Genomic DNA, 23,811 nt, shown 5'->3' on the forward strand with positions numbered 1-23,811 from the left:
AGGCCAGTACTGTAATATGTGTGTATGTGTGTGTGTATTCTTTCAAAATGTAAATTACATCTCTTTTCACATTTCTGTCTGTACTGCTATCACTCTAGTTTCAGTTCTCATCTCTTCTTATTTGCAAAATTGTAATCCATCTTTCTCATAATTTCTTCTCATCTTAATCTGCCCTTCATGAAATGAACAGACCAGGCTTGCTAGGAACAATTTTTCTTGCACAAAAAGTGGATTAAACAATTCCTCACATTTTTTAATAGAAAAGTACAAAATCTTTAGGCAGGTTTTTTTAAGATGAAATTTTACTGATTTACCATTCTTTTTTTTTTTTATAGAGGCATGTTTTTTTTTTAATTTATTTATTTGTTTGTTTGTTTTGTTTATACATGCACTGGGTACAGTCAGAAGCACAGGAGGGTGAGAGAATTCACCGGAGCCAGAGCGGGGAGCAGAGCAGGCAGAAGGACCAAAGTACACTGCTGAGGGAAGCAGCGGGTGGCAGGAGAGGTCTGCGCGCCCTGTGGGACCCTCCTCTGGTGGCCGGGGAGCAGCCGGGGATCGAGCCGGCGCCGCAGAGGCCGCGGGCAGCTTCGCAACCCAGCGCTCAACCGCTGCGCCACCGGGGAGGCCCCTGATTTACCATTCTTTTGTACAACTATATGATCGGGGGAGTGGGGCCTCCCACCTCAATGTGTATATATATTCTTCACTCACACATCTCCAAAGCTCTAGTGTCATCCCACTGGTACCCCTGTTCTCTCTCTCAGCGCTGTCCCCTTCTCTTCTGGTAACTACCACATTTTTCACAGAGCCTAAGTGTTTATTTTGTTGTGTTTTGCCACTTTGTTTTCTTTTAGCTAGATGTTCTTAGACACACCAGGTCTTAACTCTTATTTAACATTTATCTAGCATTTTGAATTGTTTCATCTGCATTTGTTTTACTTTTTGCAAACCTCTTTCCTTCCTTAGCTTCAGAACAGAATTCTCTCTTGACTCTTCTGGTTTTTTAACTGCTTCTCAGTTCCTTTCACTGGATCATGTCTCTCTTGTTGGTATCCTCTGAGAAATGCTTGACTTTTTCTGTTATCTCTCCACACTACAGCAGGTTCTTGCATAATGTCATTTTTGTGCAACTTCTATTCATTACAAACAAAATCGATTCCTGGCTCGGCCTCTGTCTCTGTGGAGTTGGCATATTTTCCCCATGTCTGTGTGAGTTTTCTCTGGGTATTCTGGTTTCATCTCAGATCCCACAAATGTGCACATTAGATTCATCAGGTCTCTGTTGTCCCATTCAGAGTGTGTGTGTGTGATAGTGTGTGTGTCTGTGTATGCATATGTGAGCACCCTGCAATTAAAAGATGGCTTGCCAAGAGTCAGATCCCGCCTTGTTCTCTGAGTTGTCAGGACAGACTCTCGCTACCCAAGACACTGAACTGAAATCAGAGGGTTAGAAAATGAATGAATGAATTAATGAAAATTACTGAAAGATAAAAATTTGTAAAGTATACAATAATCATATAAATGCAAGGAAGTAAATGATGCTTTAAGAAAGTGCTCAGCAGCTCTGTTTGTTATTGTTTATATCAGGTAGCCTTAGGCAAAATTGATTTCCTTATAGACAACATTTCATTTAAAGTTGCAGTTTCCAAGAACCTGTCAATGATAGTAAGTGAGGCCTTACTGTAAAGTTCTTTTTGGGGCACTCACCTTATTCTCATGCCATAACTTGCATGCACACAGGGGGACCATCGAGTCTTACCTTCAGACCTGATTATCTACCTGGTTCTAAAATTGCATTTTCAAATGCCTTGTTAAAAAAAAAACAAACACATGTTTCTATTAAAACGATTTCTTCAATGGCTGAAAGTAGTTTCTTACAGTGAGAGAAAACCCATTCCTTTTGTGTTATATATGGATAAGCAATTTACAACTGTTATATAATGGATGATGAAGAGAGTAGGATAGTGACAAGGGGGTTTGGCTTTGGTCTTTGGCACTTATTTGCCATATAACCTTAAAAAAGTCACTTAAACTCATAGGGTTTCGCTTTGGTGTTTTTAAAATGTGGGCTCATCTAGTTGAGAGAGCTGGTGTGCAGGGAAATGGCCAGGTCTGAAGTTTGACCCCTCTCCCGGGAGCTGAGCGACATTACACAGTTTCACTTCTCTAGTTTTCCCTCTCTTGAGAAATAAGGAGATTGAATTACTTACTCTTTTATTTATGAGACTTGTTTTCCATACCACGATCTTACTGTAAGGTTCATATGATTGCCCAGTGCTTTATAACCTGAGAGCTCTTACACAATTAGTGGTAAAATAATCAAGTTGGCACAGATCTGAAGGGCTAAATAAACAAGAACAGTGTGCTTTTTAGGTCCCATTAGGATATATAAAGAGAGAATCATTTGAGATTATGAACAATTTGTTAAGTTAAAAAGAGATTTGTGGAATTACTGTCCAGCTCCAGCATAATTACTATTATTTATTATAATAATTTAGTATTGGCAGCATAATTATTAGTAGTATATGCCTATGACTGTATATTTAGTGCAGTTGGTGCTTGAACAAGGCAAAGCTTAGGGGGCCCAACACCGGTACAGTCAAAAATCTATACATGACGTTTGACTCCCCACAAAATCTTTACTAGAGCCGGCTTGCTGTTGCCTGGAGTCTTAATGATAATATGAAAGTTGATTAACATATTTTGTAACTTATGTGTATTATATAATATATTCTTACAGTAAACTAGAGAATACAAGTTATTTAGAAAGTCCTAAAGAAGAGAAAATCCATTTAGTACTGTAGTTGTTGATATTGTTAATTTTACAGCATCTGTTTACAAGAAAATCCAAGTAAAGGTTGGCCCTTGCAGTTCAAGTCTGTGTTATTCCAGGGTGAGCCACTTATAATACTTTTGCTATGAGTGTAGGTGCTGTTATAAATTCTCTTGCTTCTAGCAGCTGTCAATAAATGAACAATTCAAGAGATTATGCACTGAAAATTGAGCACAACCGGAAGGAGCACATGAAATACGAAAGTATAAAAATCTAGTAAGTATAAAGAGAACCATATCATGTGGAAATTTTGTGATATGGCAAAGATATCAGTTATTATATGACTCAGAATTCTCAAAATTTCTACAGGGAAAAAGAAATTCTAGCCCTCGTAAGTTTACTTGACTTCAGTGTTCATATTATCTGTTCCATTTGGGTATCAGTTGAAAGGTCAAAACAGTCGTCTAGGCAATGATTGTGGAAAAGATTTGGGTCTGACCCTGGATGAACACACAGGTGTGTATGGAAATGAAATCAATCCATTTGGAAGTTTAACCAGTCTAGGCATTCCATTTGACACTGCATCTGCCATGATTTTATGCAACTCGACACTTAGATTCTATAATGCTAATTTTACATCAATAAAGGGAGACAGCTTTAAAAGAGATTACAAAATAAGCATCAACATTTTGCATGCACTATGATTAACTATCAAAATCTGGCTTCTTTTCATCAAAACTTTTTATTTACTTCAGATAATTACTTGCTTTAATTCAAACCACATTTTTTTTTTATTTAAGCAGAGGGATACATTTATCTGCACGAAAAACATACTCTTTTATTTTTATTTCATTATCTATCTGGGCTATGCAAAAGGTGTTCCCTCTGAGACCTGAATCCATTAATTCCACAGTGGTTCCTAACTCGCTGATGAAGAGTTCCAGGCAGGTTATTCATTAATTATTGTTGTCAGTATCCTCATTCACAGTATTAGCTGTCAGTTTCACTGCCAAGCTTCCTTTGTCATTACCTTAGTAAGAACAAACCTAGGTTTAGCTCTCAGGATGGTTCATAGGCTCTCCTGTATGCCCTGCCCAGAGAGGAGGCGTGGAATGTCACCCTTCTGTACAAGTTGTCATTCCTGATGTTCTGAACCATTTCCCAACTCTTACTGAGTCATTTCCTTTCAACTCCTGGGTAAGGCTCATTTCATTTCTTGGACTTGGTTGGTAGCTCGTTAACACTTCCATGTGTAAATGGTTTCTTTCTATTGCTATTTGCTTTCAAAAAGAGTCTGCTACATGGGTTAAAGAGACTGCACTCAAGATTTCTATATTTTTGTGTTTCCAGACTCTAGCTGATGAAAGGTATTGCCATCGGCTATTGGCAGGTCACACTGGTGTTTATCTGACTCAATCTTGCTTCTAGGGTGATACTTTCTACACTGTGCTTACCTAGACCCTTGGGATAGGGACGGGTGATGGAAGAGGGGAATAGCACTGCTGTGAATGGACCTAGACACTCTGTGTCATCCATTAGCATATTTAGGAGGTAATAGCATGAGTGGCATCTGTGCCAGATGGTCTGTGAAATGGAGAAAGTATGCATACAATTTATTGTCTGGGTTTGGGTGAGTAGCAGTGGATGGGTAAGATAAAATTAGGAATGAAAGGCCAAGAAATGACTATTATTTGTCTTAAATAACAGATAAGACTTTTCTAATTAAAATATAAATCTACAAACATGAGGGCTTTTGGTGAATTCTACCATTTTACCTATGGGATAGGCTTGCTTATTTGTGCAGTGTAACAACACTTACGAGGCATCGCCATACTGTGTTAAACGCAATTGATTTCCTTTGAAGAACAGTCTAGTGAGAGGATAGAGAGATATTTAAATGCAGTGTGATCTCTGCTGAGACCTCTTTCTCAAGCCCTGGTGTATGACCTTTCCCTTCCACTTGAGCCCCGGCCATCAGGCCGATAAACTTCCATCCCTTGCAGGATGGGAAGTATGCTCATGATTATGCTGGGCCATGAAAAGGGGGTTTCCATTCTAGTGCAATTAAGAAGGGGCTATCCTGGGGAACAGAAAGCCCGTGCCCAAAGTGATGGGAAGAATGGCTAACTTTATTTCCCAGTTGGGGTGACAGGAAGGCTCTCTGAAGTTTTGAGCAAGGTTCACAGACTTGTTTATCTAAACAACAACCCAGTATGGTGATAGATAACTTCTGTTACTCTCCATGTAATTGTCCTGGTTCTGGTTCTAGTTTCCCTTCTCCCTATTACCTTGAGCTTGGAGAAGATTCACAGAAGTTGTAAGAGCCGATGTGTCCTCCGAACTATTGTCTCGGTATATAATTTTATGCTGCTTGCTTTGGGTTTGCTCTGTAAGTTTTTCTCTAAAGTGGAGACTCTGTGCCGTACACCTCTATGGCTGTCTGCTGATTCTGAGAATATTGTTTATAAATGCATCAACAAAACATATAGGGTTACAAAGGAAACAAACTATATTGAAATATGGTAATCAAGATATTAACAAACAATGATAGAGGAGACTTCCAATTCTTGGAAGATGGAATAAATGTCCTCATCCCTCTCACTAACTACAATGAAAATCCCTGAACATTATAGATGAAACAAAAATATAAAGACTCTGAAATTGGAGAGAAGTAGGAAAACCAAGGAATGAGATGGTGACTTTTCTACTGTGTCTTTTTGCCTCAGAAATCCCAGATGAGGAGCTGAAAAAGCTGGCAACCCAGAAATGTCACAGAGTACTGATTAAAAAGTCTCAACAAAAGCCTTTTCTTTAGTCAGAGGAATAGGAAAGGGGTAGCCTAGCAAGACAGAAACTTTAAACTTTAAGTGCGCACTCCAGCCAAACACCACAAAAAACATCCGTGTTCCTACCCACACTCATGCTATCAAAGGTTGAATGGGAAGGAGAGATTGTCACCTTTGTCAGTTGCAAGCCAGGGGAGTCCCAGGGAATGTCTTGTGGGGAGTGGAGACTCCTGGCCCTATCGTGCAGTAAGGTAAGCAGCTTGCCTCTCGGGTGTCAACAGAGGACAAGTGGGAAACTTTGATTTCTCATCAGCCTGGAAGTAATACAGCAACAACTCCCTTCTACCGCTTGAACAGTTTCACATGGAAACAGCTAACACAGGTTTCATAAGACCCAGGTCTCCTAATAAAATACTCAAAAATGCCCAGGTTTTAACACAAAATCACTGGCCAGACCAAGAAACAGAAAAACTTCAACTTGAGTGAAGAAAGACAATCAGAGGTGCCAGCAATGAGAGGGCAGAAAAGTTAAAATGACAAAGATTTTAAAGCAGCCATTACTGAAATACTTAACTAAGCAACTATGAACACAAATGTCCCTCACGAATGAAGGGGAAATCAAGACATTTTCTGATGAAGGAGTGCTCTCAGTTATAAGACCATTTGTGACTATTAGACCTATTTATAGTTCTTATCTCAGGAAAACAAGAGGAAACAGAGCAGGCATACTGGTAAACCAATTCAAAACACAAGTGGTACAAGAGATGGGAGACATTCTATTTCAGCTTTCACCATAAAATAAATAATCCAGTTAGAAAATAACTAATTGACATGATGACAAGATATGAGCAATCAGTCATCAAAAAGGTTGACATATGTCAAGGCCAAGAGCTGTTCAAATCATTAGTCTTTTAGGTAATGCAAACTAAACCACCATGATACTACAGCACACACCTCTCATGGCTAAAATGAGAGTTTTTAACCCCAAATGTTTGTGAGGCAGGAAACAACTAGGTTACTTCTACACACATTTTGCTGGTGAAAATGTAAAATAGTACAGCCACTCTGAAAAAACAGTTTGGCAGTTTTCTTGCAAAACCAAATGTGCAAACAACTGTATGATTCAACAATTGTGTTCCTGGGCAGTTATCCCAGAGAAATGAAAACTTATTTTCTTTTGCCAAAATAACCTGTACATGATTATTACAGCAGTCTTATTTAAAGTGCCAAAATGGTTAAACAGACAGCTGTACACCCACGCTATGGCATACCACTCAACAATAAAAGAACAACATGCATTTTGGATGAATCTCCACAGGATTATGCTGAGTGGCAAATCCAAGCCCAAAAGGTTACATACTGTATGAATCTATTTATACGACATCGTAGAAATGGTAAACTCATAGACGCGAAAAGATCAGTGGCTGTGAGGGTTTAAGGATGGGTGGGGTGTGAGGGAAGTGCCTGTGACTGTGGACAAAGGCAACACAGAGATCCTATTGTGATGGAAATGTTTGGTATCTTGGCTGTGGCCACGTCAGTATCCTTGCTCTGGTATTTTACCATAGTTTTGCATGATGTTATCTTTGGAGGAAGCTAGATAGTGTATCCATGATCTCGCTGTATTATTTTTTACAACTATATGTAAACCTACAATATCTGGAAATGAAACATTGACTTAAAAAGAGTATGCTGGAGGAATATACGTACTTCTTTATGAAAACTTCAATCAAGATCTAGTGGTTGGTCTAATTGTTATTGAAATTTGAAAGTAATGATTTACATAAACAATATTGCAAATACTTTGAAGATTGTAATGTGATAGAAAAATATCTGCTTTCTGTCTGTGACAGAGTCACATGTCTTGCCACTACCATTGTGTTTTATTGCTCAGATTCACAATAGAAGGAAATGTTAAATTTAGGCAGAGATCAGTGGAAATAAAGATTTGATTCTTTCCTATAAAGGGCACAGGCTCCCGAAGGTCTGTGCCCAGATTCAGAACCTTTGCTCTCGAGCCTATTTTAAGTGTTAAAAATAATAAACACACTGGACATTAACCAAACCACAGAGTTCTCTTTCCTCTTCTGGAACAATTCCTCCTCTTGCCAAGTAATGGGAAGGCTTCTGATTGATGGGGGAAATGTCTCTATAAGTAAATGCAGAAGAGAAAAGATTAATGTTTGTGGATTGATAGTGTCTTAATAAAAGTGGGAGATTAGAAGGAACTGTTCACTCTGCCTGGGGTTTGTGAGATTTTGAAGAAAAATAAAATTTTTAATCAAGAATTTGAAGGTGGAATAAAGAATTCTTAACTAGGATGGGGGTGGGGGGGTGGGGCGAGGGGGTGGAAGGGAAGCACTTAAGGCAAAAACAATACATCTCAAAACCTGGGGCAGGGAGCTGCCTGAGAACATTGCATTATTAGGGAAAGCTGAATTGTTGCTTTGGTGGCAGGCCAGAGTGCCCTAGTGGAGAGTGAAGAGAATAATTTAAGAAAGTATAAAGAAAACTGGAAAAATAATTGAGCCAGCATGACAGGATTTTGCTAATAAGATTTGGAACTGATTGTGTGAGTGGTATGGGGGTGCTGAGCCGACGGTGCTAGATAGAGAAGTGAAATGATGTGATTTCATTTTTAGGAATGGAAGAGGAATTAGCAAATTTGAACACCTACTGTTGCCTGCTCGGTAGTAAGGACAATGCATGCAACGTTTCTTGTATTTCCTAAAATCATTTATGAGGTTCATGCTCACATCTTGCCTTCAATTAACATGTAAGAAAATCATCAGAGAAGCTCAGTACAATGCTAAAGACTGAACAACTCTCTAAAATGGTGGAATCCAGGTGATAACTGTAGTTGGGTCATTCATTTAGTTGCACATTCTCTCCTCTCCATTATTCAGGAGGGTGAATTGGGGTGAGTCCATTCTGTAGGTGGGAAAAGTGTCAGGAGAAAGTTGGAGTCAAGAATCCAGGTGGGAAGTGGTGAGGGCCTATTCATGTAAATTTCTTGAGGTAGAGCTCTGAGGAGGTTTTGGTAACTGTGTGCTCTATGTGAATGGCAGAAGTTTCTTGCACAAAAAGTGTCGATAGTGTGGGATGTTTAACCAGGATGATGGTTTAACCAAGGTGATAATATCAGCAATGTGATAGGATCCTAGGAAGAGAAGTACGTTAGATGCTTCTGAAGAAATAAACCATTTGCAAAGTAATGGAAGGAAAACGCTTCCTTGAAGCTTTTAGTGGCAGTATCAGTATCCAAACAAGAACAATAAATGTAGATAAACATTAGTGATTTGAGAAATACCTCAAGGGATTTTTCTTTTTTAAGACCTTTAGTAATACTGAACATAATGTGTTGATGAAAATGTTATTCTTTATGAATTTTTCCCCACCCCCATTTCTTATACCATGCAGAAACATCTTGCTTGCTCACTTTTTCATTATCTGTTGACTCCAGTGGAATGTGATTTCTCCAGGGGTGGGAATCCCTTCTCTTTTATTCAATGTGCTGTCCCCAGAACTTTGCAGAGAATGAACACTCACAAACCTTTGTTGAATGAAAACTAGAATGCAGGTATTAATTAGCTGTTGTACCAGTTGAGTCTTGCAGACTATACGGGGTCTGGTAAGATAAATCGGGTGGGGCACCAGTCCAGATAGCAGGCCAACATGAATGAAACGATGGCGACTTTGCTTATGGGGATAGGGAGGAAAGCCACTATTAAAGCAGTGATTATGTTAGATTGTGGGGTGAAGGGTTGGGATTGTAATCAAGGGTAGGCATAGATGGCAGGGAAGAGCCAATGTCAAGCAGGTTGATTTTGATTTTTACTTTATTATAATTAGTCTTTTTCCTGGTCCCGTATTTAGGTTTTCTATATTCCTGCTATGGGTGAGACCATCCAGTATTTTTCTTTTTCTTTCTGGCTTATTTCGCTGAGCATGATCCCTTCCAGCTCCATCGCTGCAAATTGCATGAGTTTATCTTTTTTGATTGCTGAGTAATATTCCATTGTGTATATGTACCACATCTTCTTGATCCAGTCATCTATTTTTGGGCATTTGGGTTGTTCCCAAAGCTTAGCTATTGTAAATAGTGCTGCTATAAACATAGGGGTGCAGGTGCCCTTTTGAATTAACGTTTCTGTGTCCTTTGGGTAAATACCTAGGAGTGAAATTTCTGGATCATATGGAAGCTCCATCTTTAGCAAGTTGAGGAATCTCCACACAGCTTAGTAAAAATCAAAATCAACAAACAACTATAAACCAGAGACACACTACTGGGGGAAGAGAGGGGAAGAGGGATTAGGGTCAGAATAAGGGGGTGGGAATTGTATGGGGGAATATAAGCAAGATGAAAATGCATACATTGTGCCAAAAATGAAAAATGATATAAAAATATTTAAAATAAAAAAAAGACAAAGTCAAGCAGGATTTTAGAGCTGAAGGAGATTTTAGAGGTTCAGTTAACTCCCTTAGAGATAAAGGAGCTGAGGCCATGAGAGATGATGATCCAGGTTTACTAGGTAACTGGACTAACCAGTTAATGCTGTTGTCATCAGAATCTCATTCTGTGGCATTCCATTCCAGGGCTCTTTCTACAATTCTCTGGAAAAAGAGAGGCAGTGAACTGTTTGAATGGAAGTTCATATACAATGAAATTGGTGTTCATGAAAAATAATCTGACTCCTTCTGTAGGTAGGTTGGAAAGAGGAAACTAATTTCAAGAGAATCAGCAATAGACTATGAAGATGTATTGTAAAAAGTGGAGCTGTAAATCTATTACTTGCTTGATACTTATTTTATCATTTAATACTTTTTAGCAATATTTGAACTGATAAAGATAACAGTATGTGCAGGAGGGAGAAAAATCACCTGGATTCTGGATTTCATACAACAGTGACCCATTTTGTAATACCTCCAAGTACTTAGTCAGGGACTGCCTCTTCAGTGACTTTAGAGCAATTACATAAATACTAGTTCGTTTTTAGACTGGTGTGACAGGCATAGCTGATTGCCCACATAATTTCAACTCCTTCTTGCTAATCAAAACTTAATTTCCTTCAGCTATTCCTCTCTTCCTTAGCCCTGATCCCCCTCCTGGAATAAAGAGACTTATTGGATCCTGTTGGTTCTATACCCTTTGCCAAATGATTGGTCAAAAGCCCAGTCTTAATTCAATCGGTTCATGATTTTTTGTCTGGACTAATACAAGCTGATTCCATTAGACTTCAGAAAATTTCAACCCTACAGTTCGGAGCAGCAATCTTTTCATCTACTTTGCTCCCACTGCTGCATGCAACCAACACTGTTGACAAAACCAAAGCATTAATTTTGTCACTCAGAGGAATAAGTGAAAGAAGTGCCAAATAATTGCTTGCAAAATGACTGGTGTCAACCTTAACTTTGAATTTCTGCATTTTCCAGGCCAGTTTGATTGGGGTTTTCTAATACATGCAGACAAAAATCATCCTAATGGTGGATTAAAAAAAGAAAAATAAACAGTGGCAATTGACTGAAAGAGAAATTCCCTTCATGGCAGAGACTACGTGTCCTGGTCACTGCATAGGTGGAAAGCTGGATGAGTATCGTTGAATGCATGAAAGCTACTCTTTAATCTACTTCTAAGAAGCAAAGGAGTCAGTGCCTTTGAGAGACTTGTTCTTTCAAATCAGGATTTTCATATTTACTGAGAGTTAACTGTCTTCCAGTCAACAATGTTTACTCATCTCTAGCATGTCTAGAAAATGATACAAAGTAATGTTAATAGCTAACAATGATAATATTACTATTAAATATCACTTGCTAGCACTTTCACAACAGCTTTACATGTGTTGATATATTTATTGTAAAAAATACAAAAAGCAATGTACCTCTAAGTGGTTCTATTACTACTCTGTCTCAGAGGTGAGGTTCAAAGTTTCTGTCATGTGCCCACATTCAGTAAAATTTGAACTCGGGCAGTCTGACTTGAGGGCCTTTATTTAACAAAGAGAAGATAATTTTCGTAATTAAAGGCAACAGAGACGTGAAGGATTTTGGGAAACTCTGGCTTTGAAATGTATTTTGTAGATAGGAAAAAAATAAGCAGAAAGCATAAATTTATCCTGGTTTATGATCTATCATGCCAGTGTCAGCCTTTACTGCTATGCTAACCAATAAGGTAACCACAAGCCACAGGGGACTATTGAACACTGGAAATGGGGCTAATGTGGAGTCAAATGTGCTGTAAGTATCAAACACATCCCAGGAATTGAAGACCTGATGAAAAGAAAACTATGTAAAATATCTTTCATAATTTATTATATGGATTGCATGTTGAAATGATAATAGTCTGGATACACTTGGTTAAATAAAATATTTTAAAATTAATTTTACTTGTTTCTTTTTATTAATAGTAATGTAGCTGTAAGATTTAAAATGATGTGTAGCATGCTATGCTTATTATATATCTTTATTGGACTGAACTATTGCTTTTGTGCTCAGTGTTGTTTTGGGTTTTCTACAAGTCTCAGGATGGAAAATATCTCAAAGTTCAGAGATACTTCATTAACAATAACATTTGTAATAGTGAATGGATTGTTGACTTTTTATTATAATTGTAAGATAACCAAAAATATTCCTGAGGTGAGGTTCAAAGTTTCTGCAATGTGCCCACATTTGGTAAGATTTGAACTGAGGCAGTCTAACTTGAGTGTCTTTATTTAACAGAAGATACTTTTCATAATGAAAGGCAACAGAGAGGTAAAGGATTTTGAGAACCTCTGGCTCTGAAATGTATTTTGTAGATAGGTGCCCTTAAAAATGTTATCATCTTTTGAGCATTTTGTACAGTAGTTTTGATTGTGAAGTTCTGAAATCTGAAAACAGAAGTAGAAGTAATTAGCAGTGGTAGGAGTTTAAGTCCTGACATTTAGTTTCCAAGTTCAATAGCTACTTCTGTACTAAATCACTTTATATGAAAATGAAAATATGCTGATTTACTTCAAATGGATTTTAATATCCTAAACCTCCCTGTAAGCAGGCCAGAGATCTGCTAAGGACCACCTGCTTTTCAAATGGCAGTTTTATATCTGGTCTTTCACAGATTATGTCATTGCTCATGTGACCTGCATATTTTTCTTAATTCTCAATAATGCAGTTTCAAAATGCACAGCTGTAGATAATGTGTGGTTACATTCCAAAGTTAAAGACTAAATGAGTAATTTGGGATGGAAGTGGAACTAGACCTGTGAGATTAGAAATTACAAATACATTAGAAGAAAATCAGGTTGCTCTCACCCTAAGAGCAGACAGCTGGCAAATACTTCCTTCTCATTCTCATTTTTGGCTCATATTTCTTTCTTATTATTTTGATTTTGGTGTGACGTTTGTACATATTTAAGATACACCAGCTAAATAAACACAGTTTCACTCCTAAAGGAAGTTTCCAGATAGTTCAGTGAACATTTTAAAGCCTATAAATATCAGGTTAACTTGAGATTCAAGAAAACCTAATGTCAAGACCTTATCCAAAGTTCACATTTAGTTTAGTTTTATTTCTAAATTTCCAGAGCAAAAATGTAGGGACAAAATGAAAGACTTTGCATGTAGACTCCTACATGTACATATACTTAACAAATGTGTTTAGAAATTTAAAAGAGGTGCCTCCCTGGTGGTGCAGCAGGTTGAACGCAGCACTGTGAGGCTGTCTGCAGCCTCTGCAGCGTCGGTTCGATTCCTGGCCGGCCGGAGAGATTCCCACATGGTGCAGCAGACCTCTCCTGTCTCGCCCGCTGCTCCCCTCAGCAGTGTACTTTGGTCCTTCTGCCTGTTCTGCTCTCTGCTCTGTCTCTGGTGAATTTTCTCACCCTCCCATGCCTCTGGCCTGTACCCCAGTGCTTGTATAAATAAATAAATCTTTAAAAAAAAAAAGAAATTTAAGTGAAACCATTCCTGTCATTTCATGTGACTTGAGAAAGTCAACATTCAAATAGCAATCTAGGGAATAAATGAGAAGGACCCAGGATTTGAGACTTGTTGAGAGCTACTTGGGAGGATGATGAAATGGTGAGTGAGTTCTTGGCTGTAGGAAGAGGAGGTATTGGGGTATTGGGCAAGGTTTGATAGAGCTTGATGCTTGGATTGCTTGACAACCTTACCAAAACTTATTTATTTATTTATTTGCATTTATTCTTTTTTTAAAATTTATTTTTAAGACTAGTCAAGAGTAGCATTTAGTTGTGATTTTGAGCTTTCAGTCTTTCTGATTCTTCTCAACTCATCTCATCTACTCTTTTTTTTTTAATCCTCCTTGCCCAGATAAATAGTTCATATTTACCAAAATAATGAATTAATGAAATGGCTTTCAACTTTACATTCCCACTTAACATATCTTAAAATTATCACCTCACAACTATGTTTTTCCCTTCTCTCTTTAATTAAATTGTTTCTCCACCTGAATACTTTGCCCTTTAACCTTATTAAATTTTATCCTTTCTTTAAATCTCATAAAAATGCCTCTTCGTGTTGAGTGCTTCTTGATTCATTCCAGCTAAAGTAATTCTCACTTCTCTTTTGATAATTAATCACCAATTATAACCCACCTTATATTTTCATTTTTTGTATATTATTTTAGACCCTTGTGGCCTCTTGAAGGCAAATTGTGTTAAATGCTTTTGTAAATATCCCCTGTTTGTTAGATCAGTGTTGTACGGAATAGATGGTATATAAGTTGCTGTTTAGGTACATTGAATTATTAGGTGACACTGCTGTTAGGCACATGGTATTTCTCGTCAGCTATTTCTGCAGTCCACTAACCCGTCTCCCTGCTTCCAATTCTTCCTTCATGTTGCTTTCCAAGATATTTACACACATATTAGTTGCAATTGGTATCCCATTGCCTCAGAATAAAATCCCAGCCTTTAGTATTCAAGGTTCTCTATCTCTCACCTGGTCTTGAGAGATAGGATAACAACCCAGAAGGCTGTTATCTCCACCTTCTGGGTTGTTATCCTTACCTCGAGAAATTCCAAGCTATTCGTAGCTAGGAGGTCCCAAATCAGATAAACACCATCCTCTTGACAAAAACACAGGAGTGGTTCCCTAAAGATGTCAAAAGGTATCCAAGCCAGACCTGGGGAATCACTGCACCTGTCCAAGATTGCCACTGCATAGCATTGATCTCTATAGTCAGACTAATTTCTCCTGAAGCTACAACTTTGGGCTAACATAGGAAAATAAATTTGAACTAGGAGAGGGTCTGACACAGTGGCCACCTCCTGGTCTCCATATTGCCGAATTGCCCAGAGCACCTCCATCCACAACATGGCTCCTGATGCAGAGAAATTCTCTTCATTCACTAACCCTTCAGAGAGAGGGTCACTGCGGTGAGCAATCAAATAATGTTTTAAAACCAATCAACTCACCCACCCACTTTCTACCAGAGACTTGTTTCTCACAAAGTTTTGGGAGATCACACTAAACTCAGATATTGTCTCATGCAGATAATATGAAATTTCTTCTATTTTTTTTTTTGTTCAGTGGGGTTGTATGAAATTACCATATTCTGCAATGTTTCTAGAATTAAAATATTTGAAAAATGAAATACCAAAATGAAGAGACTGTGGATCCTAAATGTATGAACCTTGGGAAACTGGAACATTAAGTAATATTTATTTGCGCAGGCATGTCATTTCTAATCTTAAGTCTATTTCAATTTGTTCCACCCTAGAGAACATTGGAAAATACCACCTGAAAAAAGCCTGTTCTTTTAGCAGCCCTGAAATAGTCAAAACTCTGTTTTTTTGTTACTATGACCTAGCTTCTTCTTTTATTAAAGGTTATAAGCTATAGAGAATGTACCTAGTAAGAGGTATTTATTTTTTGCCAAAGAAAAAAGCTCTGCAGATATTTTCAGACAGTTGAGTCAACAGGGCTTTAAAAAACCTTGTCCTTATTTCTTTGTGCATTGGAGATACTTCTTATTTCACCAAAACTTGCTAACCAAGCATTGAAATACTCATTAATTCAATTAGCAATGATCTCTACAACTCCCCATGTCACTCAGGCACAGTGCTAGGTGTTGGGATACGGCAATGAGCAGAAAGAGACACCAAGTGTTCAAATCACACCAACATGGAGTGGGGAAAGATAGCATTATTAAATAGTCATGCATATTAGTAAGAACTTTATTAAGAGCTCCAAATTAAAGGACTTGGTGCTGAAGAATCTTGAAAAGGGGATCTGACTTGGGTAAGGAGGTCAGGGAAGGCTTCCCTGAGGAAGTGGCATTTGCACTGGTACATGAACAATTAGAGCTAAAATTGCATTCTGTGCAGAGGCAATTACTTGCAAAGGCCCTGTGGGACAGTGGATGTGGCATGCACAAGGGAACAGAAGGTTGGCGTGGCCAGCAGGCAGAGTTGGGGACATGTGATAGCAACAATGTTGGGGTAGAAGGAGGCTAAGCCTACCAGGTGTTAGACCAGACTGGGGATAGTATTTTTATCCTAATTTTATGGAAACCAGTCAAAGGTTTATAAGTATCAGGAGACAAGATTAAGCTTATATATTGCGGGGGTCCCTAGAGTAAAAAAAAGCCTCCCTGGTGGCACAACAGCTTAAGCTGTCCACAGCCACTGCAGCACACTGCAGCACAGCCAGGGAGGTGACACGCACGATATTTCAGACCTCTCCTGTATAGCCCGCTGCTCCCCTCAGCAGTATATTTCAGTACCTCTGCTTGTTCTGCTCCCCACTCTGTCTCTGATGAATCCTCTCACCTCCCGCACCTCTGGCCTACACCCCAGTTCTTGTATGCATAAATAAATCAATCTTAAAAAAAAAAGCAGGAAGCAGGGCCTCCCCGGTGGCGCAGCGGTTGAGCGCTGGGTTGCGAAGCTGCCCGCGGCCTCTGGGGCGCCGGTTCGATCCCCGGCTGCTCCCCGGCCACCAGAGGAGGGTCCCACATGGCGCGCAGACCTCTCCTGCCGCCCGCTGCTCCCCTCAGCAGTGTACTTCGGTCCTTCTGCCTGCTCTGCTCCCCACTCTGGCTCTGGTGAATTCTCTCACCCTCCCGCGCCTCTGACTGTACCCAGTGCATGTATAAACAAAACAAACAAACAAATAAATAAATAAATAAAAACATGCCTCTATTTAAAAAAAAAAAAAAAAGCAGGAAGCGTATTGTAGGGGCGAAGAGTGAGTATGGGGGGATGAGTTGAGACTATTGTAGTTTTCCAGGCATCAGATGGTGGCATATTTGTTGGGGGATGGGGAGGAGGTAGGGGGTTGGTGGTGGAGATGGAAAGCAGCCGGAGATTTGAGGCAAAAGAAGTAGGCCCTGGTGACAAACTGAATATATGGCATGACTCTGCATTTCTCTGTTGGCCAGAACCTTTCCAAATTAAGACTTGTGCAGACCTGACTTATTTATTCTCCAAAGAAATATTTCTTTCAGTGACTCTTTAGAATTCATTTACTCCATTGCTATTTATGGAGCACCTAGCATGTATCATTCTGGCTGCTAGAGACACTGGACAAGGCAGATCTCTCATGGACCCTGTGCCCTGTTGGGATGAGAAAGTCTGTTTCAGGTGAAAATTAGTGCAAGCACAATGAAAACAGTGTTTAAACTACAGGTCAATTTTTCTTTTGGCAAATCATAATAAATGCTGGTGGTTTTTTGTTTGTTTTGTGCTTTGCAATTTCTATATCTCTCACAATTTCTATATACCTCACAGGAATCAGAGGGGCAGGCAGGAAGGTATAAATTGAGGATCCAGGGAAGATGAGGACTGCCAAGGCCACAAAGCTATAAGAAATTACTGCTTGGGCTCAGATTTACAGAAACCAAGATAAGGATTTCCCCTCCTTTTAAAAATTAAAACCATAATCAAGGAGGCTGCAAAGCAGCCTCTTGGAGAAGAGCATCCCTTTCTTAGTAACTAGTTGGAAAAATAACAGATTTGAGTCTTCTTCTCTCAATGAGGATAAGAACACTTTTCTAGATTAAATTTAGGGAATGAAAGTAGATTTCTTTTCCCTTTATCATGAGCTAAAGTAACAGAACCAGATTCTTTCTTGGTCAAATGAAGGTAGGTCAATCAGGAAAGTTGACTTTGTATTAATCCATCCCGGGATTAAACAGTTTCAGGTAACTATCTTAGAAGCTCCTGCCAGTACCCTGTGGGGAAAGTTGAAACCAAGGGAATAAAAAGGCAGGTAGGTCTGTGTTCATCTTACTCAGGCTTCTTCCTTCCTTCGAGAAGCTGAGTTAGGTGAGTAATTCTGGTGCTATGTCTCCATGACATTATCTTCTCATATTTAGCTTTTTTTTAAAAAAATATTTATTTATTTATTTATACAAGCACTGGGTACAGTCAGAAGCACGGGAGGGTGAGAGAATTCACCAGAGCCAGAGGGGAGAGCAGAGCAGGCAGATTGACAAAGTACACTGCTGAGGGGAGCAGTGGGCATGGCAGAAGAGGTCTGCGCACCATGTGGGACCTCGCCAGGTGGCCGGGGATCGAACCGGCGCTGCAGAGACTGACGGCAGCTTCACAACCCAGTGCTCAACCGCTGCGCCCCTGGGGAGGACCTCATATTTAGCTTTTTTAAAAAAAGATACTCATGAAGGGCTTTGGGTCAATATTCTTCTGTTTTCATTAATAACAAGTTTAGTTTTTACAAGATTCTATTCGAAAGCTTGATCACACAGGGTGGTTCTGAGGATGTGACCTAACTTTCTTTGGCTTATTTGCAATTCTCTTTTCTCAGTTCTGAAGACTCTCAATTCTCACTAAACAAGTATATCAGTGATGCTATCTCTTTTTGACCGGAAAAGATGTTTGTCCTTGTATCTGCTCTATTTCCCATTACCAAACCAGAAAACCCACCTATCTCTGGACCAAACAGACAATGATATTATTTATCAAAATAAATTTATTAAAAGTATTCAAAGACGACTTCATAGTTTAGCTGCCTTCAGGGCACTTTGGCACTCATCATGGACACTGGAGCTTCCTACACAACAGCACACATTCTGATACACACACCATTTGACAATTCAAACACAGACCATTTCAGTTTTAGTGTTACATGAGACAACAGTACTGCTGATATGTAGTCCTAAGAACTTCGATCCCCTTACACGTAGCGAACAGTTTCATGTTACTCGGTACTACAAAACTAAAACTAAAACCACTATGTCGGTAGCATGGACTGACAGAAGGAGAAATGGACAGCCAGCTAGCTAAGGCCACATTATCCCAGACCTATTGATTTTAAATGCTTTTGGACCAACAGTATCATCTGGTGTCTTTCGGTCTCTCATTCTAGTGTGAGAGCCACAGAGCCCACTCTCTCCCTGTGCTCTGTACAGTGATGGAGGCTGTCCCGACACACACCTCTCCCAGGCGGTCACCAGCTTCCTGTGATTCACTACCCAGGTTTGAATCAATAGTTCTGAGTGATGCTTCCTGCACACCCAGCTGAATTCAAGGTCAGTCTTTTTGGCGGGTCACAGCTTCTCTCCTTAAGAAAAACATGAAATGTCCTCCGCGAGGTGCTCCCTCTCATCTCATGTAGTGTGGGGCTCTGTGCTGATCTGAGGCTTTTTACACAAGTCCTGGTAGAATTCTGACTCCAAGAAGCGGGGGTAAGAGTTGTTTTCCATCAGGCTGTACACCCTCTTCTGGGCTGTGGTAAAGCAGCCACTAGTAGCCTCTTGTATATTCTGGGCAATCAGGGTTTTGGTTTGAAAGTCGATGTTAATCTGAAATAAAGCAAATAAGTGGCTTATTTTATATTCAGAGTTGGACACAGAATTCTATTTAATATTTGAAAACAACAAAGAAATTGAAAAGACTAGGGGAAATCATTTTTACCATTCCCACCACCCTTTAATTTGACATCCTTTCAATACTTTTGCTTCCCTTTGGTGCAAAGTGCTTTAAATAGTTGAAATGAGGAAATCTCCCCCCTCTTACCTCTTTTGGAGCTTCTTTTTCTATGAAGTCAGTATATATTTTCCTTGCTTTTGAGGACAACTTTTGGGGCGACTTGGTTTTTTTGAAGTCTTCACAGGCCAGCCAAAATTCAATATTTTCTTCACAGAATTCAGATTTTAAAAAAGCCCTGAATGCAGCAAGACCATCTGAAGGGGAAGAGGAAAGCATGCAGGTGAAGAGCTGAGTGACAAATAATCCCTTTGATTTTTTTTCCCTAGAACTCCCCTGCACCCCGCCCCCCCTAGTTTTACTGTTACTAAGGGTAGCAATTTTCTAGATTTCACTCAAACCTGTAATCCTCAGAATTCAGCTCTTTAAAGCCTAAGGTGCCAGTTTACAAAATGCTTACATTGGCACACTGCTCTAAAAATGTAAACACTTAACTTTGCTGTCAATGTCAGTCTTTATAGGGAGGGCTGCTATACGTTGTCTGGCCACTAAGCCTCCAGAAAGCTCCGTGTGCAAATGGAAAAACTGACTCAACCTTAACGCAGAGCAACTGCCACAACAATATTTTTTAGGCTAATTTCCCTTCCCCACCTGGAGTGCATAAGCCATGCATTTCCTTGGTTAAACACTGGGGAATAAAGGAGAAAAAAACAGGCCTTAGAGGACAGTGACTGTGGAGTGGAATTCTCCTGGGCAAGCTGCTCTACTATTGTGTGGACACAAACTTTCCAGACTCCTAAGATCCTTGGAATGGATCAAATTCAAGAGGTTAACTTACATTTACTGGCGAGCAGCTCATCGAAAGCTTCCGACCACAGCTGTGCTTCCTCAGGAGAAGGTCTGCAAGAGAAGTATGCATATTAGCTTGAGCCCAGTACGGTTGGTTCCCCTTTTCAGTCTAGTAGCTAGCAACTGCATAGTTACCCACGGACAAGATATGCAACTTACTTGATGAAGGTTTGCTGCTTGCTTTTCTTGTTGGTTTTGGGTTTTCCGGGAGAGGAGGAATTTTGCAAGAAGTAGCTCAAACGGGTCTTCCAATCTTTTAATCTAAAACAAACCAACAAAAAAGATATTCACTAAGTGATAACACTTGAAATGACTACCCCTGCTGAAGGCATTTTTACCAAATAAAGTCATCCAGTAACTACAGACAAGCCAAATAGGACAAAAATCAGAATTCTGCAAGTCATTCTTATTTAACATTTACACCAAGCACCTATGTATTGAATATAATTAGCTGCAGCCAGGCACTGGAGCATCACTACTAGCTTTGTAACTAAGAGTAGAACTACTTAAAATTATTAGGGTGTTGTAATGAATATGGTTTGCTTAGTTCAAAAGACATGTTATTTCTGTCCTTCAGCAATTTTCCTGCAACGTTAATTACATTTCCAAGGCATTTCACTGAACACATGCAACAAACAGTGGAACAGCTTTGAGCTGGTCATTCTCCATGCTCCATGCTGGCTCCTTTCCTTCTACCTTTAGAGCAGGAGGCTCTGTACCACTCTAGCAGCTGTCTACAATGAGGGTTGTGTGTGCCCGTGCTAGTAGTACTTTACCCTCCCCCCGACAACAATCACTTAAAGCAGAGGATGCAGGACAATTACTGTTCCACAATCGTGAGTGAGATCTGCTGTTCAATTTAGAAAAGGGGACTGAAATCGAATATATTCAGAACCAGCACATATCTCCATCCCAGTAATTGTGGAAGCTAATCCGAACTTAGAATGCAACGTCAGGCTTTTGGGGACGCATTTCTGATGCAGGATTCTTTGATGTCATTTTAAAAATGAAGGGGACAAAAAGCCAACTCCTCAGTTTCTTAGTGCAACTACCACCACCTCCACACCAAGATTTTTTTCAGTTCCTAAATTCTACCCGAAGCTTTGATCGCTTCTCAAAATAAGGAGATACCATACAGATTAAACCTTCCTTAGCACGTTAACCTTTTGCATACACCCCCTCCTTTGCAGAGGCGCAGACTACATTGTTTTCTCATGCTAAAGCCGAACCCAAAGGTATGGCGCTTGCAGCAAACCGGACAGCTAGGTATGCAGGGGATGCGGGACAAAGAAAGCCATACTCACAGGGTCCGCTTCATTTTCTCCCGCTTCTCCTCGCTCTTGGGGCCGTTGCCTGCGCTCTTGTCCATGGATCCGCAGTCGTGCTGGACAGCCAGGAACATGGCACTTTGCATTATCGTCTTCCCGCTGGGGACGCCGTTGTGTGCGAGCGGGCGCGCGCCGCCGCATTTATAAGGGTGCAGGGGCGGGGCCTCACGGCGACACCCCGCCTGCAGAGAGCGCCCATTGGCCGATGGCAGCGTCGCGGGGCGGGCGGGGTGAGCGCGGGCCTGCGGCGGTCACGAGCGCCCACTGAGGGTCTCGGAGGGAGGCCCTGCTGACGTCTGCGCACCCCGCTCGCTCGCCCTTGGCCCACACCGCGCCTCGGCCGGGGCGTGTGGGCACAGACCCAGGCCTGTCACTGGGCGCAGTGGCTGGCGACCTTTCAGGACTGTGTGCGCCTCCAGCGGAGGGACCGAGCAAAGCTGGCGCAAGCAGGATCGTGGCTTGCCGTGCGCTCCCCTCGCGCCCCTAGTCTCCCCTCCCCCAAGCTTACCTTCCCCAGATCACCAGCCCGGGTCTTGAGTGCTCCCCAGGGAAAAGGCACTGGCTGCGAATCAGCGCGCATTGCCCTGTTATGATTTAAGAAGATACCCCCTCCCCCATTTTTTGGAGCAGGAGTCCCAGCCCCACGCCTCTTTTCTTGATCGGTAAAACCGGGACCACGGGGAGACCCTCCCCTGTTCCTCTCTGCGACGCCATTAAAGCTGGGGATGGAAACGATGAACAGGAAGAACAGTGACGGTCCAGGGGCAGGTGGTGTGGTCTCCTCTGCAGATTGCCTGGACATTCTCGGACATCAGGAATGACCCTCAGGCAGGAAGGAAAAGGAGAAAGTGACTATTTAACGACAGTGCTTTAATGGGTTGTGCGTATTTGATCCCCAATACATGTGTGATTGTGTCTGTTTGTGGGCTTGCAGGTTTCTATGTACAGGGTCCTTGGGTACCTCTCTTTCCAGAACAGAAGTCACAGATTTTCTCCTGATGAAATATAAGAAAACACCAAGAAACCCGCAGCCTAATGCACCTTGTCATAGGCATGCAGGGATGCAGACTTTCCTTGTGAGTCATCTTTGGTTGGCTTGGAATTTACCAGAACACTTAATAATTAAGCAAAAGGGAAGGGGGAGGAGAGGATAAATTAACATTCTGCTTGAATATGTTTAATTTGTAAATTTTTCAAAAGATTACTTCTACTTTAGCAGGTTTTAAATGGTTTCATGAATAAGGGCAAATAACCTCAACTATAAATAATTGGATTTCAGAAAACGTTATCAGGCTGTGCGGTGGAATAATCGTGTGGTGTCCCCATCAAGCATTAAGTGGACACTAAGATTAACAGCAAGGTATTAATTAAACAATGTATTCTCCCTACTTTGCATAAGAATCATTAAAAGAATATTTGAAGGCGTTTAACATATTCTTATAGTGAGCTACCAGTAGTTGGAGCTCCAGGTTTGGTTTGAGGGGTAAAATCTGAAATTATTATTAAAGAGAACAGCCATGTACTTTACCGTGGAAAGAAAAATCACTGAGTTTTCAGTAATCAATGCCTTAAAGCATACTATTTTCTCAAGCATATACTCCTCATCTTTAAAAGGACTTTACATAATATTTTCTACATCTATTTGTAATGCCTGATGATTGGATATTTATTTATTAATATGTGTATTATGCAGACCCTTTTTCTTGCCAATATAAACCTTAACATATTTTCCACTGAGAGCCATCAGATGGTAGGATTCCCTCAGCAGAAAGGCTAGTATTTCTGACAAAGACGTAGCAAGAGAAGGGAACTGGACTCTTGTCAGGAGATCTAATTAGAATGTCAGCTTAAGCAATAAGTGCTAAGGTAACTCTTGGAACAGCCCCATCCCACCTCCATGAACCCCATTTTCCCATCTATGGTAAGAGTAATGTGTCGTTCTTGTCAACCTTATTATGCGAATCTTATGTGAAAGGCCTTAGTAAATTCTAAAATTCGATACAAAAGTTTATTAATTTGCTTATGTATGGAAAAAGAAATATCAGGGAGTATAACTATTCAGGTAGAAAAATCTTTAAATGATTAATCCAGAGTTGATCAGGTTTTAAATGTATAAGTACAGTAAAATAGCAAGACAACATCACAGATCTGTACAGTATCAAGCTAATGATAATAAATGCTCTCTG

General features: G+C 40.2%; 1 protein-coding gene across 1 annotated transcript; it reads right to left on the bottom strand.

The window, feature by feature from the left end:
- Positions 1–19,129: 19,129 nt before the first annotated feature.
- RGS2 (regulator of G protein signaling 2) lies at positions 19,130–21,741 on the bottom strand (the record flags this gene model as incomplete). Its single annotated transcript, XM_084245824.1, has 5 exons — positions 21,602–21,741; positions 20,457–20,558; positions 20,287–20,348; positions 19,539–19,705; positions 19,130–19,324 (listed from the first exon to the last, which is right to left on the bottom strand). The coding sequence occupies exons 1-5, from the start codon at positions 21,709–21,711 to the stop codon at positions 19,130–19,132; spliced, it is 636 nt and encodes a 211-aa protein (XP_084101950.1). The 5' UTR covers positions 21,712–21,741.
- Between the last annotated feature and the right edge of the window lie 2,070 nt (positions 21,742–23,811).

This window comes from Talpa europaea, assembly GCF_964194135.1.
Source record: "Talpa europaea genome assembly, chromosome: 10".
In the NCBI taxonomy this organism is placed as follows: Eukaryota; Metazoa; Chordata; class Mammalia; order Eulipotyphla; family Talpidae; genus Talpa; species Talpa europaea.